The sequence below is a fragment of the Balaenoptera borealis genome, assembly GCF_965194805.1.
Source record: "Balaenoptera borealis genome assembly, chromosome: 1".
NCBI classification, from domain to species: Eukaryota; Metazoa; Chordata; class Mammalia; order Artiodactyla; family Balaenopteridae; genus Balaenoptera; species Balaenoptera borealis.
In genome coordinates, this window is record NC_138860.1 from 191,252,535 (window position 1) to 191,266,944 (window position 14,410).

Here is a 14,410-nt window from a genome sequence, read left to right on the forward strand (position 1 = left end):
CATCGACCAAGTGGCAGCACTCTTCTCAAGAGGTGATGAAGGATGAGACAGTCCCTGCCCTCACGAGCCCACAGTCCACAGATTGTCCCTACTGCCAACAAGGGAGCCTGAGCACAGGTGCACCACTGCCAGCTAAAGACCCTGAGGTCACACACAGGCCTAAACACCAACTCCTTGCGGAGGGCAGGCAGGGAGGGCTCACTGGCCACACGGTCCAGGCTGCTGTCCATTCAGGGCTGGAAACGGTGGGAGAGCAGATGCAGCAAGGTCTACACACCAGCCCTCCTTGGCTGGCCACCCGAGAGAAAGTGCACCAAATGGCAGAAGCCCCAGTGAGTGGACAGAACCAGCACGTGAATGGTGGACGGGGAAGGCTGGAGCACAGATGGACCCCGCACGGCTGCCACCCACCTTTCTTGGGTGGGAGGGGAGAAAGAAAGAAAGTGACAGCCTCTTGCAAAGTGCACGCATGGGATGGAAATGCAAATACAAGCCCCAGCCCCTCCTCCCCCAGCCCCCTTGGTGCTGCAGCAGGACCCTATTCTTTGCCAATACATGACACCCTGGTGGTACCCAGGTCAGTGGGCTGGGGCCGACCGGGCGGGATGGATGCCACCGTTCCCGCCGCCCTCTACTCCGGCCTCTCTTTGGGTCACGTTGGAGATATCTGTCAACTATGAAGATCCCCACAGATGGATGGTGGGTTTCTGACCCCTCACCATCCACAGGGCCCTTTCCAAAGACAGAAGCAACACTCGCCACCTAGCCACTGCCTCGCACCTGCTGGGGCATCCAATTAAGTCGGCTGCTGCAGAGGCTGCTGGGAAACAATCGGTGGCCAGCCCCTGCTCCCTCCCCTGCCCACCAGCAGCAGTAGGGGTGAGTCCTGCACGCTCTTCTGTAACCAGGACCCAAGGGCCCCCAGAGCTCTGACGTGGGTGGACTGCAGCCTCTGACTTTCTATGAACTCAGAGTTAATCCAAGGTATGTAACCACCGCTCCCCACTGGGCGGCCTTCTGACTCACTGGCTCCTTAGAATTCCAGGGGGTCTCGGAGAGAGAGAGAGTCAGGGGGCAGTGGGGTGTGTCTACTCCAGCGGCAGCGAGCCCTCCTCCTGCCTTCCCCTCCTGTCTGATTGGCATCGGGCAGGAGAAACCCTCTCGAGCCAGACTTCAAACACGAAAATCTAGATCAAGGATATATTTGGCTTTCCAAGCTAATCTCTACATCAATTTGGTCTCTACTGAGTTGTAGCCCTTTGAAGAAAACTTGGCAACTACATTTGGAAAGCAGATGACTCTTACATAACCCCAGGCAGGAGCCCAGGGGCTCTGGGAGGCTCAGCAGTGGTCGGCCGGGTCGGGGTTTCGTGTTCACCCACTTCATCGTGACCCAGGGTGCAGCTCTGACCCACCATGCTCTGGGCACCCTGTGGTTTTCCTACAAAACAGCCGGGGAAATGAAGGACTGAGGAAGCACCACCAGCCCACACCTGCCAAACACCTTGATGGTGCCTGGGTCAGTGGGCTGGAGACCATAAGGGCGGGACGGGATTCCACCGTTCCCGCTGCCATCTGAGGGACCCCATCTAGGAGGATGCAGGATGTGGTGGGAAAGCAAACTGCTCCCTCTCCAGGGACCAGGAGACAGGCATCTCAGGGAGGTGTAGAGCTGTCTCTGCTTGCAAGCTACCTTGCCCTGCTCCTCACTTCTGTGCCCTCTTTGATGCACAGAAGAAAAGGAAGCAGATGATTAAAAGAAATCAACCGAAGGGACAGGCTGGAAGGAGCGCACTGCCCCCTCCTCTGCTTGGACAGTGGATCCCCTGGGTGGGGGTGGGCGTGAGGGGAGGGGGATGTACCCGCGTGGCAGGAAAGATGTGAGCTGCCTCCGAAAATGGTGATTAATTCCAGCAATATTGTCCCGGATGAGTATCACAGCCACTGACACTCAAGGGATTCCAGGGGCAATCAATTTGGTACCAGCAGCTGGAAGTGGGCACGAGCCAGGACTGACCAGGAGGGCAATGTCTGTGGACAGAGCCTCTGACTCCATCCTCCAAAACCTGGATGCACAGCCCCAGCTGCTGGAGGACTTTCCAGGTGGGGATGGGGACAGCCAATCCACTGGGACTGTTCACTGAGGCCTGAACGTGGTACCCCGTGGCCGGCAGAGGCCTGGGGAGCTGTGAAGCGCCCAGTGAAGGAAGAGAGTCACATTACGTTGCTATAGACCCACCCCCCAGGCACACCCAGGGCCTTCAGAACAGAAGGGGCGACAGAACCTTAGGCTGGAAGAAGAGGCAGAGGGACAGCAAGGGACACAGCCTGGGAGGAGCATGGCACCAGCTAGCCTTTGCCCCCCTGAGGACACCTCAAGGCAAGTATACTCAAGGCAAGTGTCTTGCAGGCTCCGAGCCCCAAAGCTGCGACGTGGAGGGCCGTGGCCTCAGAGGCCACTCACAAGCAGACAGCCAAACTCCAAAATCTGCACTGCTTGCTGCGTAAGCATCCCCTCCAAGCTGCTCCTAGAACGAGCTCCGATGCAGCTGGCCAGGCTCCGGATCCACCTTCAAGAGGTACCTTTATCTGAGCTGATAGACGGTATTTTTGGAGCTTTGCTACAACGACCACCAAAAAGGCATAAAAACAGCTCCAAAAGACTCAATCTGTTCCTCCTCCTTGGAAGAAAAGGCTCCACGCACAGCTCATTTCCAACACAGGAGCAAAAATCCAAGCCCAGACTTTGCCTCGGAAGTCAGAGCTGAGAGCCCTCACTCAGGTCCTGCCCAGAACTGCCTTCTGTCACCTGGGCCCCAGGTTCCGTGTTTGCCTGACCTAACCAGGCCTGAAGCCGGGCAGCAGGACGCCCAGCGTTCACCTGGGGAGCCATGGAGGGGCTTGGGAGCAAAGGTGACGGGCTGTGTTCAAGGAAAAAGCACATTACCAGGTCTCAGGCAAGCCACCCCTGGTTTTCAGTGACTGTTACCCTGTGCCTGATGGGATGCGAAAGCACAGACCCTCCAAGCACGGCCCCTTCTCCTGGCCAGGGGATGGCTCTCAGACACGACAGAGCTCTCTCCTGTCAGCCTCCCAGAGAGGTGACAGCCCGTCCTCAGAGGCACATTTACAGAAAATCTATTGTGCTAACACTGAAGGGAAAAAACCAAAAGGTCAAACTTCAAAATCACCAACAGAACTATTTCCTAAAGCAAAATCCCAAGTAGATCTCATTCGGGGATGCTTTAGAGGAACTGTTTTAGTGAATTTTGAACCCGCAGAGAGGTTTTTTTCTGTGATATTTACTCTCCTCTCTCTTTATCAGAATGTACTAATCTTTCAATCTAGCAAGTTAGTAATAAAAAAAGATGTCGGTTCAAATAACTTGCCGGCAGTCAATCAGGAAGGTAGTGCCAGACAGCAGCTCAGGAGGCATCTGAGAGCTGAAGGTGCACCCCCCCTCCTCCACAGAGCAGGGATCCCTTTGATCTTTCCAAGGGCCCTGGGGTCTGGCTGAGACCCGGGACGCAGATGGCAAGGCACCTGGAAGGGGTCACCGGGGCAGAGCTGCCCTCGCTCCATTTAGTCTGCGTCCCAGAACGGCTGAGCCTAAACCTTATCTAGTCTGAGCACAGGACATCGATTCAGGCAGAGCCAGTATCCAACGCAATCCACTTCAGGATTAACCTTTTAAAGCCCAGCCCACTGAACACGACCCGGCCACCAAGACAAGGAATGCCCCTTTCCAGAAAAACGCCAATGATAACATTTGACAGTTTTCACTAGATGTTTTAAACAGTCTTTACCCCCAGGAGTGGGGAATTGTCTCATAAAACAAGGGTAGCTAGGAAACGCTTGGCGGGCTCCGTCCTCTTCCAGTTTCTCAAAATCAGGACGCGCATTTGATTCTCCCTTCAGCTCGCTCCCCCCGAGCTTTTATCGGGTGTTGATGGGGGCGGCTCAGGCACCGGCTCCGGCAAAGACCGGCCCCTTTCTCCCCAACGCAGGAGCGCAGTGCATCCCAGTGGACAAACTCGAGAACGGCACGCTTGCTTTCCCTGCCTCCGCCTGTGTCCTCCTAGGTCTCGGATGCAATCCGGGACCCAAACGCACCAGCTCCGCGGAGCCCCCCGGCAGGAGGGCGACGTCTTGGAGGCACTCTGCCCCGCCAAGGGGACAACTGCCCTGCCGGGTCCCAGACCTCTCGAGGCAGGGGCTGAAACCCGAGCACCACTGGCAGGCAGATAAAGTTTGCCGAAAAGGGTCTTCCTGGGTACCCCCACCAGGGGCTCCGAGCTCCAACCCCCTCTTCCAGCCGGCCCTGAAGTCCGGAACACAGACAAGCCCCCGGGGGCGCTCCCGGGGTGTTTGCCTGCGGAGGGGAGGGGGTGCCCGCAGGGAGTGCCCGCCCGCCCTCCCCCAGAGCCCCAGCGCCTCCCGCCCCAGCTGCCCGCCAGCTGTGCGCGCCCGTCGGGCCCGGAGGTCACCGGCAAACAGCTGGATCGGCAGCTGGGAGTCCGGCAGGCCCCTGCTCAGTCAGCCACGGGGCCCCGAGAAAGGGGAAAGGCGGGCGGCGTGGCTATCAGGCTTTGGTTTGCTCCAACTCCGCCTGGCAAGCTCTCGCCGGGAGACCGGAGCCCTGGCTTTCCCCGGCAGCCCCGGCCCCCGCCCTGGGCCCATGGCCCGCCGCGCCCAGCGGCCCGCGACTCGCCTGGGCCCCGGGGAGGAGGCGCGCCGGGGCGGCCGGCCAGGACACTGCGCTGCTGGCGCCGGGAGCCGCGGGTGCGCCCGGCCGGCCCCAGGACCCGGGAAACTGGAGCGGGGCGCCCCTGCCCCGACCCGGACGCTCCCGGCGGGGCCACGGGGCTCAGAGCTCCGGACCGGAGTCCCGACCCGGCTCCAGGGGCACCGGCTGGCTGTTCGCGGGGAGCGGAGAGGGGGTCCCTTTATTCGCAACACCGAGCAAAGCGCCGCTTCAGCCCGGCTCGGTACCCACGCACCCTCGCGCCCACACGCTCCCCGGCGCCGGCCGGGTTGCTCACCTGAGTCCTAAAAGCTGTTGAATCCACATGGTCACGTTTCGGGGAGCAGAGCCTCAGATCTCGCTCGCCCCGGCCATCTGCGCGGCGCCCGCGCCCGCTCGCTTCCGTCCCGCGGCGCCGGTCTCCGGCTCTCGGTCCGCCGCCGCCCGCTGCCCGCCGCCCGCCGCCCGCCGGCCGCGGGGCGCAGAGCGAGTCAGAGCGCGGCCGCGCGGGGCTCCATGCCGGCCGGCGCGCCGCCGCCGTTGGGGCGCATGGTTCAGGCGGGGCGGCCCGCGGGGGCGCACATCCTCCGGCCCGGGCGCGGAGCTCGCGGCCCCCTCCGGGGGCGACCCGGCGAAGGCGGCTGCGAGGCGGGGGCGCCCGCTGCCGGCCCGGAAGGGGCGCGCTCCAGCGCCGCGGCCGCGCGGCGAGGGTCGGGGGAGCGGCGGCTTCGCCCTCCGGGGCGGCGAAAAGGGAGGCGGGCGGCGCCGCCGCGCACGGTGCGTGTCTCGCGGCGCGGCTCTCGCACCGGCCCGAGCCCCGCGCCGAGGGGGCGGCGAGGTCCGGGGGTGCGGACAGCGGCGACGCTGGCGGCCGCAGGTCCCCTCCGCGCGCCACCGGGCCGGGGGGCTCTGCTGGGGACTCCGCTGCCGCTCGGCGCCGCTCAAGTTGGCCGGGGGCTCCGTCTGAGCGCTCGCTCCGCAGACGGCCGCGGCGCGGGAGGCCAGCAGGAGGCGGGCGCGGGAGGCGCGCGGGGCGAGGGCGCCGTGGAGCGCGGGGCGTGGGGACGCGCGGCGGCGGCGCCGCGCCGAGGAGGCGCGCGGGGATCCCGGGGCCCCGCCGCCCGCGCCCACCGCGCCCGCCGCAGAGCCGCCCGCGCCGTTTGGCCGCCTCCCTCCGCGCGTCTGCCTCCCCGCGCGCTCGCCCCCGCCTCCCCGAGCGGGTCCCAACTCCGCCCGCCCGGCCCGGCTCACGTCACCCTCTTCCCCGCCCCTCAAACTGGAGCCCGAGCCCCCTGACCGGCCCCGGCTGCCTTTCGCCGCCCCGCCTTGCGGTGGCCCGCCTCGCCGCACGGGGCTGTGCCCGGCCCTGGTGACGCCGCAGGCGGGGCCTCGGCCGCCCCTTCCCCAGCCCCGGCCTCGTCCCGGTCCCCACCTTGGGAAAGGCTCGAGAGAGGCCGCTGGCTCGGATTGGACCGCTGGGCGCCGCCGGGTGGTGTTGCCACGGTAACCGGAGGGCATGCGAAGCGGTTCGAGGTTCTGACCCGGTTACCGGTGCGCCCAGTGCACCGGGAGAGCTGGTTTTGGGCAGGGGGCGTTCCCGAGGAAGCACTCGGGGGGCGCTTGGGGCGGGGGCTAGGAGAAAAGTTTCCTACTGGCGGAGCTGCGCGGAAAAGGCCGCGGGAGCCTGAAGGAGGCGGGGAGGGTCCGCTGCTCGGGATTCCTCTCTCCCCGCGGCCTGGGCGCGTGCCTCGGGCCCTGGCGTAAGAAGTCTCTGTGTCCCTGGTCAGAGCTTCAGCACCTTCTGCCCCCTGCCCAGCCCGGTCGGTCCTGCATCCCGACGCTGCAACAGGCCCCGGGCTGGGCGTCCGGCAGCCCCGGCTCGCCCGACTGCAGCTGCTGCTCGTCCAGGCCGTGGAGGAGGACTCCTGCGAGTTCCAGGACGCCGCGCCCCAGACTCTTGGCCCCAGGAGTTCCCCTGGGCCTACCTGGTTAGGCTGTACTTGCAAGGCCTTGACTACAGGAGAAAGGGCCCTTGGCGGGGTCCCTTACACTGAGAGAAGTGACTACAGTGAAACTCCTCATTGAAGGCCAGACCTGCTGACTCCGTGGGAAGCCGCGGACAAAGCCCTGCTTTCAACTCTCAGCGCCCCCAAGGGAGGTGCAAAATCAGAGGCCTTAGAAATCAGCTCTTGTGCTGCGAGTGTGGATGTGGGGGTCCGGGGAGGGGAAGCGAGAGGTGTTCTATGCAGGTGCCTCCCCCAGTGAAGCTCTGTAACCGCCCAGCCCACGTGAGAGACCCCCAGTAGCAGGAGAGGACTCCCTGGGGAGGGCGTTGTGGAGGGGGGGGGGTGGGAGCCGGTTGTGGGGCGGAGCCAGGCCCAGCGCCCCTGGACTCAGGCAGGCCCTTCATCCCTGAGCCTCTAGGTCCTTGAGAGCCGTAGGGGTCTCCTCCACCCAGGCAGGAGGACAGAGTGGGGCGACCTGCTTCCCGAAGGAGAGGGGCAGGGGACAGGGAGGTGTGGTGGCCAGATCACAAGTCTTGACCCGGGCAGCCCAGGGGCCGCTGTTCACTCACTGTGGGGCCCTGGGCACATTATCAACCTCTCCGGTCCTCAGTTTTCACGTCTATGAAATGGGTTCCATAGTCCCTTCCACACAGAGGTTTTTGTGGGGGTTAAATGAGATTGCCTCACACACAGTTTCACTATTATTGTCCGAAGAAGCAGCCGGCTGAGTCAGCACTTTGCCTACCTGGCCACTCCTGGCTGATCTTCCCCTGGAGCCCTCTCCTTCCCTGAGGGCTTTCGGGGGTAGATCCCAGAGGGACGTCCTGGAACAAAGGGCTGAGCCCCTGCAGCTGGGAGAGAAGCGGTGCCCTCACTGCTGCCACCTAGCGGGACGAGGGGGGTTGCTGCACCAGGGAGGCCCTTCCAGGAGCCAGAATAACCCTGGAGGAGGCTGAGGGGCCCGCTGGGCCTGGTGGGACCCCGACCCTCTCTACTCCAGGCACCCCTTTGGCAGCCTTGTGCAAACCCACAGACCTTGTCTCAGAACGTTTTTTAGTGCAGAGACGAAAATGCACAGGATTTTTAGGAAACCAAGTGTATTGAAACACATTATCAAAATATTAAAACACATTTTTGATATAGCAATTACATTCTTTTTATCATGTTAGGGAACGAATTGCCAGATCCAAAATGTGCCACAATTTGGGTGTCCGGACACCTAGCAGTAATAGTTTGGGCTGTCCACAATCGTGGCAATGCACGAAGGAAATGGCTGCAGTTTCTGTGTTTAGTGGTCACTGGTGTGTCATACCACCTCTCTCTGCTGCCTACGTTTATAACAAAGAAATGTTGGGTTTCGGATGTGATATTTTTCACCATCCAAGTGAAAAGACTCCTTGAATTCTACCCACTTACCCTGGAGGATTCCCCAGACCTCAGGTAGGAACCTCTGGGTTGAAAACACAGTAAATAGAAGTGTTTTCGGGAAACAACTGTGAGGCCAAGCAGTGACAGAGTCAGGAGGGGAAGTCACGCAGCAGAGGTGCACCAAGATAGCCCTGGCCGCCTCAACCCCTGGAGGAGGGAGGTTGCCCTCCACCCCCACGCATGGTAGAAAGTCGGATTTAGGGCAAGGACCCACTAGTTTCTATTACCCTTGGGCACTGGTCACTCCAACTCCTCCAAAGAGAGCGACTGTCTATTATTCGGTCTGTTTTTATTTTTTCTCTTGATGCGAACATTGTCATATTTTACAGGCTGAAATATAATAAAACCACGACATATTTCACCATTAAGGTAACTGGTTTCTTGTACTTGGACAGCATCTCATATTTCTGACCGGTTCATTTTTCTCCTCTTTTGGGAATCTGGGAAGGAGAGTGTAAGTCATCACACACACACACACACACACACACACACACACACAAGCCTACCAGCTTCAGCAAGTGCAAAACGGAAGTTTTCAGACATACCCACTGTGGAAAGATCACCTGGTCCCCTACCAGGAGAAATCGGTGCCCAGGAACCTGGAATCACAGGCTGGCCCTGGCCCTCCAGGAGTCCCCTCGCCTCTGCCCTGCCCTATTTTTCCAACAAAGGAGCTGGCTGACCCCCCAGGAGGCTCTCTTTGAAGCTCTCTTAGGCCATTTACCTAATGGCCTTCACAGACTTGACTATTTTTAAAACCCATTCAAAGCCAAATTGAGCTGCCATTTTTCATTTTTCTCCCAAGGAGGTAAATGTGTCTTAAGCATGACATTTGATTAAGTAGCTAAGTTTGTGATATTAAATGGAAGGGAAATGCTGATTAAAATTATTATACATTTCTTTAAAGCATTCATGCTATCTTCTCTGCACCCCGGCCTTACTAGTTTCCCCCACCTATTAAAACGTGCAGTGGGGAGGAGGGGGAGGGGCAGGGGGAGGTGGGGGAGGGGCAGGGGGAGGTGGGGAGGAACTCCAAGGCACTTTTCCTTCTCTGGGGAGGGTAGGTGCCCTGACTTTGGAATCCTGCCCTTACCACTGCCCACATCTGAGTTGTTCCCAGGCGGGTCTGCCCCCAGCTATGAACTCCACCTGAGGGCAAGGGCGAGGCTGCGGGGTCAGGGGTCAGAGGCTAAGAGGGAAGCTGAGATTTCCCCTGCCTCGCAGGACAATCGTGCAGCACCCCAGGCCTGGCCAGAGGAAATGCCAGGTCTCTACTACCCATTCAAATACCCTTGTGTACCTGAAAGAGAAAAAGATGGTCCCTCCCCTTCCTCTGAGCAAGTGATGGGTTCCTACCACAGGTGGAAAGAGGGCTGCCTAAGAATTTGATCTGGTCTGGGATAGAGAAAAACCCTCATTTCAAGGCTTTTAGAAATTCTCTGTGATGCCAGATTTGCTGATTCGATTTAGAAGGACAAGGGTGAGGAGGATGAGGGTTTATTTGCATCGCAAAATAAAGTGGCAATTTGGTCGCAGTCCTTCGGCATTACGGGATCTGGAGGTTTGGGGCGTGAAGCTGGAGAGGAGAGGGTCTGGAGGGTGGGCAGACACGGGCCGGAAGGCAGTCAGGGCTGGGGTGTCCGGGGGCTGGGGCCGTCCAGTTCAGTCCTTACATATTCTCATAGGACTGAGTCCAAAGTCTGAGGTTTTTGTCCTGTGTGGCAGTTCCGCTCCGGGTTAGTGGTGCTTGTGTTGAGGAGAGTTAGGGAGTGACGCGGGCAGGATGGTCTCTGCTGTGGGGCAGGTGGGTGCGGGGGGAGCCCACAGTAGTCGAAAGAACCAGGAGGAAGAATGGGGACGTGGTGACTAACTCCAGAAGAGATGTGAAGAAAACGCCCTTCCTCCCTCACAATCCGGAAGACTCCGGGCCTTGGGTGGTTGGGGGCTGTGGTGGCAAGAAGGGCTGCCTGACTTCACAGAGTTCTCAGGATGGAGCTCTAGATGGATTATCTGGGTATTAAGGAAAATCGGGGGGTCGGGGGTCAGGGACCTGAAAGGGTCAGACCCCTGGTTACACTTGCAGACTTAAAAAAAAAAGGCACAGCATGTGAGTTGTGAGTTAAGTTTTATTTGGGGCAAAATGAGGAAGCATTTCAGATAGCTCTGAGAAACTGCTCCAAAGATGTAGGGGGGAAGGTCAGTATATATGTGATTTTGGTGAAGGAGGAGTCCATGCAATCAAGCACATTTTTTTTTTTGCAAAAGGTTTCTGCTAGTCATGAGGAGCAGTCATCACCATGAAGGATTTTAGTGCTTTTCTAGATATGAGGAGATAGAAGAATTAGGCTCATAAAATTGGCTCCTGAAAGTATCTAACTATCTGAAGCCCTGTTCTGCCAGCTTTTCCCAGAGCACAGAGGGCCTCATTTCTGCTCTTCACCCTGAACTCCTTTCAAGAGGTGTTGAAAGTCAGCAGCTGCAGCAGCAATGATTTTATCATTGTAGAGGTAGACGGCAAGTGCCAATGGCAAGTACCAATTTGTAGCTGACACACTTACCAATAAGGTAAGGGGCCTGGGGGACATTTCTCGCTGGCCCCAAAGGTCCGACTCCTTCCAGGAGGAGAGGTGAGAGAATGAGGATGCCCTCCTTGTGTTGACCAAGCCCTGAGGGTGTGCAGGAAAATAACAGTGAGTGAGGCTCCCCGGGGAAAAGCTCCCCAAACAGGGGATGCAGTCTCACCCTTGAGTGGTTGCTGCTACTGGCTGGTCCAGGGACCCTTGGCTCCAAGCAGAAAGGGCAGAGCTGGATGCCACCGATTCCGGGCTATTGGTGTCTCTTCCAAGTCACTCCATAAACTGCATCGGTCAGCTCGGACTAGATGATGTTGCATCAACAGACCACCCACAGAGCTCTGCGGCTGAACCCAATAAAGGTCGATTTCTCACTCATGCTCAGGACCACCGTCTGCTCCATCAGCCCGTCTGCATGTTGTCATCATCCTGGGACCCAGCCTGAAGGAGCTGCTCTCACCTGGACACCCCATCACACAGCGCAGGGCAGAGTCATGGCGGAACCTCGCTGTGACCCTTAAGGCTTCCCCGGGAAGGGGCACGTGACACTTCCATGCACGTTTCGCTGGCAAAAGCAAGTGGCATGTCCAGGCTGACATCAGTGGGCTGAGGAAACAGAAACCTCACACAGGGAGGGGCAAGTGACACGTCTACAGATGAGTTGGTACCAACAATTCAAGGAGATTTAATATCTTGTTCTCACAGAGCCCCTAAAGTGGACAATGCCAGGATTTGTTCAAAGGAAGGAAGCATGTTTTCTGGCAAGCATACTGTGTTTGCATACCCTTTTCTATCCCTGAACTCTAGATGGATCTTTGAATCTCAAGACTGGGAGGATTCTGGTCTCAACTTCATCCCCTACCTAAGAGTCAAAGGCACCTGACTAATGCTGGAAATTTAGAGGCAGATGCTTGTCAACAGTGGTGAGGGTGATTGGCTTACCCCTATCTGGACAGATGGTCAGATAATGAGTCTTTGGGGGCTGTGCTTCTATTGAGAAGAGAGAGCTGTGATTAGTCAAAAAGGGTCATCATCATCATCACCATCATCATCTACGTCATCATCATCTTTAAGATCCTCTACGGCCCCCTTTCTCAGCCAGTAATTCCTGGACCCTGTCTTCCCCCCACCCCCACCCCCCGCAGCAGCTCAAGTGACATCTGGGCTTCTCTCAGCCAATCTAGAGAGTAATTGAGCAGAAAAGCCACTTCTTCCTCTAGCCATGTCTTGTCTGAGCTGTTACCCTCCGCTTGAAGAGGATCCGGAACATGTCAAGGAGGGAGGAAGACTTGTTGTTTACTGAACGCCCCAGCGCAGAGCAAACGCCTAGCTGGTTCACGCCAGTGTAGCCTGAAGGTCACCCCTGTGAATAAGCGTCAGCCATCATGATGAATTTTACATTTCTGATCTCTTTTCAGTGCCACAACAACCCAGAGATGTTGGTGATATTATCATACCTGGGCTTAATATTGAAAACATCTTAACACTGTGCAGCTTGGGGACTGGGATAGAGGTTGGCTACAGCCACAGGACCAGGCAGGGGTTCTGGGAGAGCACCGGCAGCAATCCGGGAGGGGCTGGGGCGTTGGGGGCGGGGGGTGCTGTTTCCAGCTGGTAGGAAGGTATTTCGATATTGTAATATCCGGTGTGGCTGCTCCTTGCCATGCCGGCTGAATACCCAGCCTGATCACATGCATATGCATAAGAAGTTCAAAGTGGATTGTCCAGGATCCCCCAGCAGGGGAAGGATGACTCGGTGATCCAGCCTGGGCCAATGCAACCCCAAGGCTCTCTCTAGTGTAACATATGAAGGACACGTCACAGAAACCCATTTCACTGCCTGCTTTCTGAATATGTTAAAAAGCAGAAGCCCCGGTAGGCAACGTGTGTTCAAGACAGCGATACCCAACTTCTACAAATTGCTGCCCTGGATCGTTATTTTCTTATGCACAGTAGAGCTGGTCTCTGCATAATCAATGCTGGTCCTGAATTTCACCTTTGAAACTGTGCTTTTATGAAATGTTCACTTTTGTTTGGCCTCTAGGGAATGTGGCTGCAGTTACACGCTGCCAGATGACCACCCAATATCTACTGTCCCCATCCTTCTAACTAACAGAACTTTGGTGGAGGTGGTGGGGGGGGAGGTGATAAATGTGCCTGGCCCAAAGTTTATACATTCCAGCCCCCCCTTTTACCTAGGGTGGCTTGTGACATAGTTCTGGCCAATGAGATGTAAGCAGAAATTGCTTGATGGGATGCCTGGCAAAGTTCATTAGAAGGGGGCTGACCTTTTAACATCTGCCTTTTGCCTTCTCTCTTGTCCTTTTTTTTCCTGGAATGCAGATGGGATGCAGGAGATGGAACAGCCATGTTGTGACCACGAGGTGACAGGTATGAGGGTGGAAGCTGCATGCCAAAAATGCCAGAGCAAAGGGATAGAAGGAGTCTAGGCCCCTGGGGGCATGGTGGACAGCCACATGCATCCCAAATTACCTGCCTACAGACTACCTGTTAGGTAAGGAAAATAAACCTCTCATTAGTTCAAGCTTCGGTTGATCCCAGTTTTCTATAACTTTTGGCTAAATGTAACCCTCACTGAGAGCAGACCAGTGCTTACCTGTAAGACTGGTAAAACTCAGGTGCAGGCCTTCGTTTCTTCAAGATTCTAAATCTTCTGGGATAGAATTTTACCAACTCCTACTAAAGGTTATAATCGAAGAGGACGACTGAGATCAATCTGGAATCAAGTGTCTAAATAGAAACATAACACAGGGGGCTTAAGTCTTCACATTATCCCCTAAACATCTTGATCTATGCCTGTTTCACCAATGTCACATCTTTAGCTGAGTTCTGCCTTGGGATGGGTGTGGTAAAGCTAAGGAATCCATCATCCCTTTGTTTCTGGAAATTTCACTGAGCGAGGAGGTACATGTCTCCCAGGAGACGGTGACTCCTGGCTCATCTGGGTCTCATGTCTGTTGCTCCGAGTTCTCCTTTGTTGCAGGAGCCAACAAAAGGTTCCAGAGAAGGCAGCACGGGTCTGCCGTGTCTGGAGCAGGTGTTTAAAAGCTGCATCAGGCCCACGGCTTCCCAGATGAGCTTGAGTTTCGTTTCCCCAAGCTATATAAAGCGACATCAGCAATCCAGGGTATCTTTTTGAGGAACGATGCTACTAGAACTCTTCCCCCTGCCCCCACCTCCGTAATCAGCAGGGACATTTGTAGGCAACAAAAGGAAGCTCACGGTAGTCAGAAGGACACAGGTTTTGTTTGTTCCTTTTTTTAAGAATCAAACAAATACTTTCAAGTGTTGCCTCCACCCCTTCCCAGATCTCAGACTAGTTACGTCACTTCCTTTACCGTGGTTCTCACATCTTTCAAATGAGAGAGGAAAGGGCAAACTTTAGGAGGGTTAAATCATAAAACCTGGGCAATGCTCCTGCCATGGTAGATGCTCATACATGGTTGCCATTTTTAGGAAGGGGCTGCTGTCAGTGAAACTGCTGTACATCTGAGAACAGGCATCAGCTATTAATTTATTCTTCATGCAGCAAATATTTATTGTGCATGATCCTAGGTGCCAGGTAAACTTTGATAAAAGTTAAACACACCTGGACTCTGTCCTCATAGGACTTACAGTTCAGAGTAGAATTCAGACCA

At 56.9% G+C, this 14,410-nt stretch overlaps 1 protein-coding gene across 2 annotated transcripts in view; it reads right to left on the reverse strand.

Annotated features, from left to right (window-relative positions):
• The window catches only part of AJAP1 (adherens junctions associated protein 1), a 116,161-nt gene extending 109,887 nt beyond the window's left edge, over nucleotides 1-6,274 (reverse strand). Inside the window, exon 1 of one of the 2 annotated variants that reach the window (XM_082354549.1) lies at nucleotides 6,177-6,274. In XM_082354549.1, the coding sequence (XP_082210675.1) occupies nucleotides 6,177-6,262 (86 nt within the window). In that variant the 5' untranslated portion in view covers nucleotides 6,263-6,274. Of the gene's footprint in view, nucleotides 1-5,042; nucleotides 5,217-6,176 lie in introns of those variants that run through there. The other variant, XM_082354550.1, reaches the window with a different exon arrangement.
• Nucleotides 6,275-14,410: the final 8,136 nt, after the last annotated feature.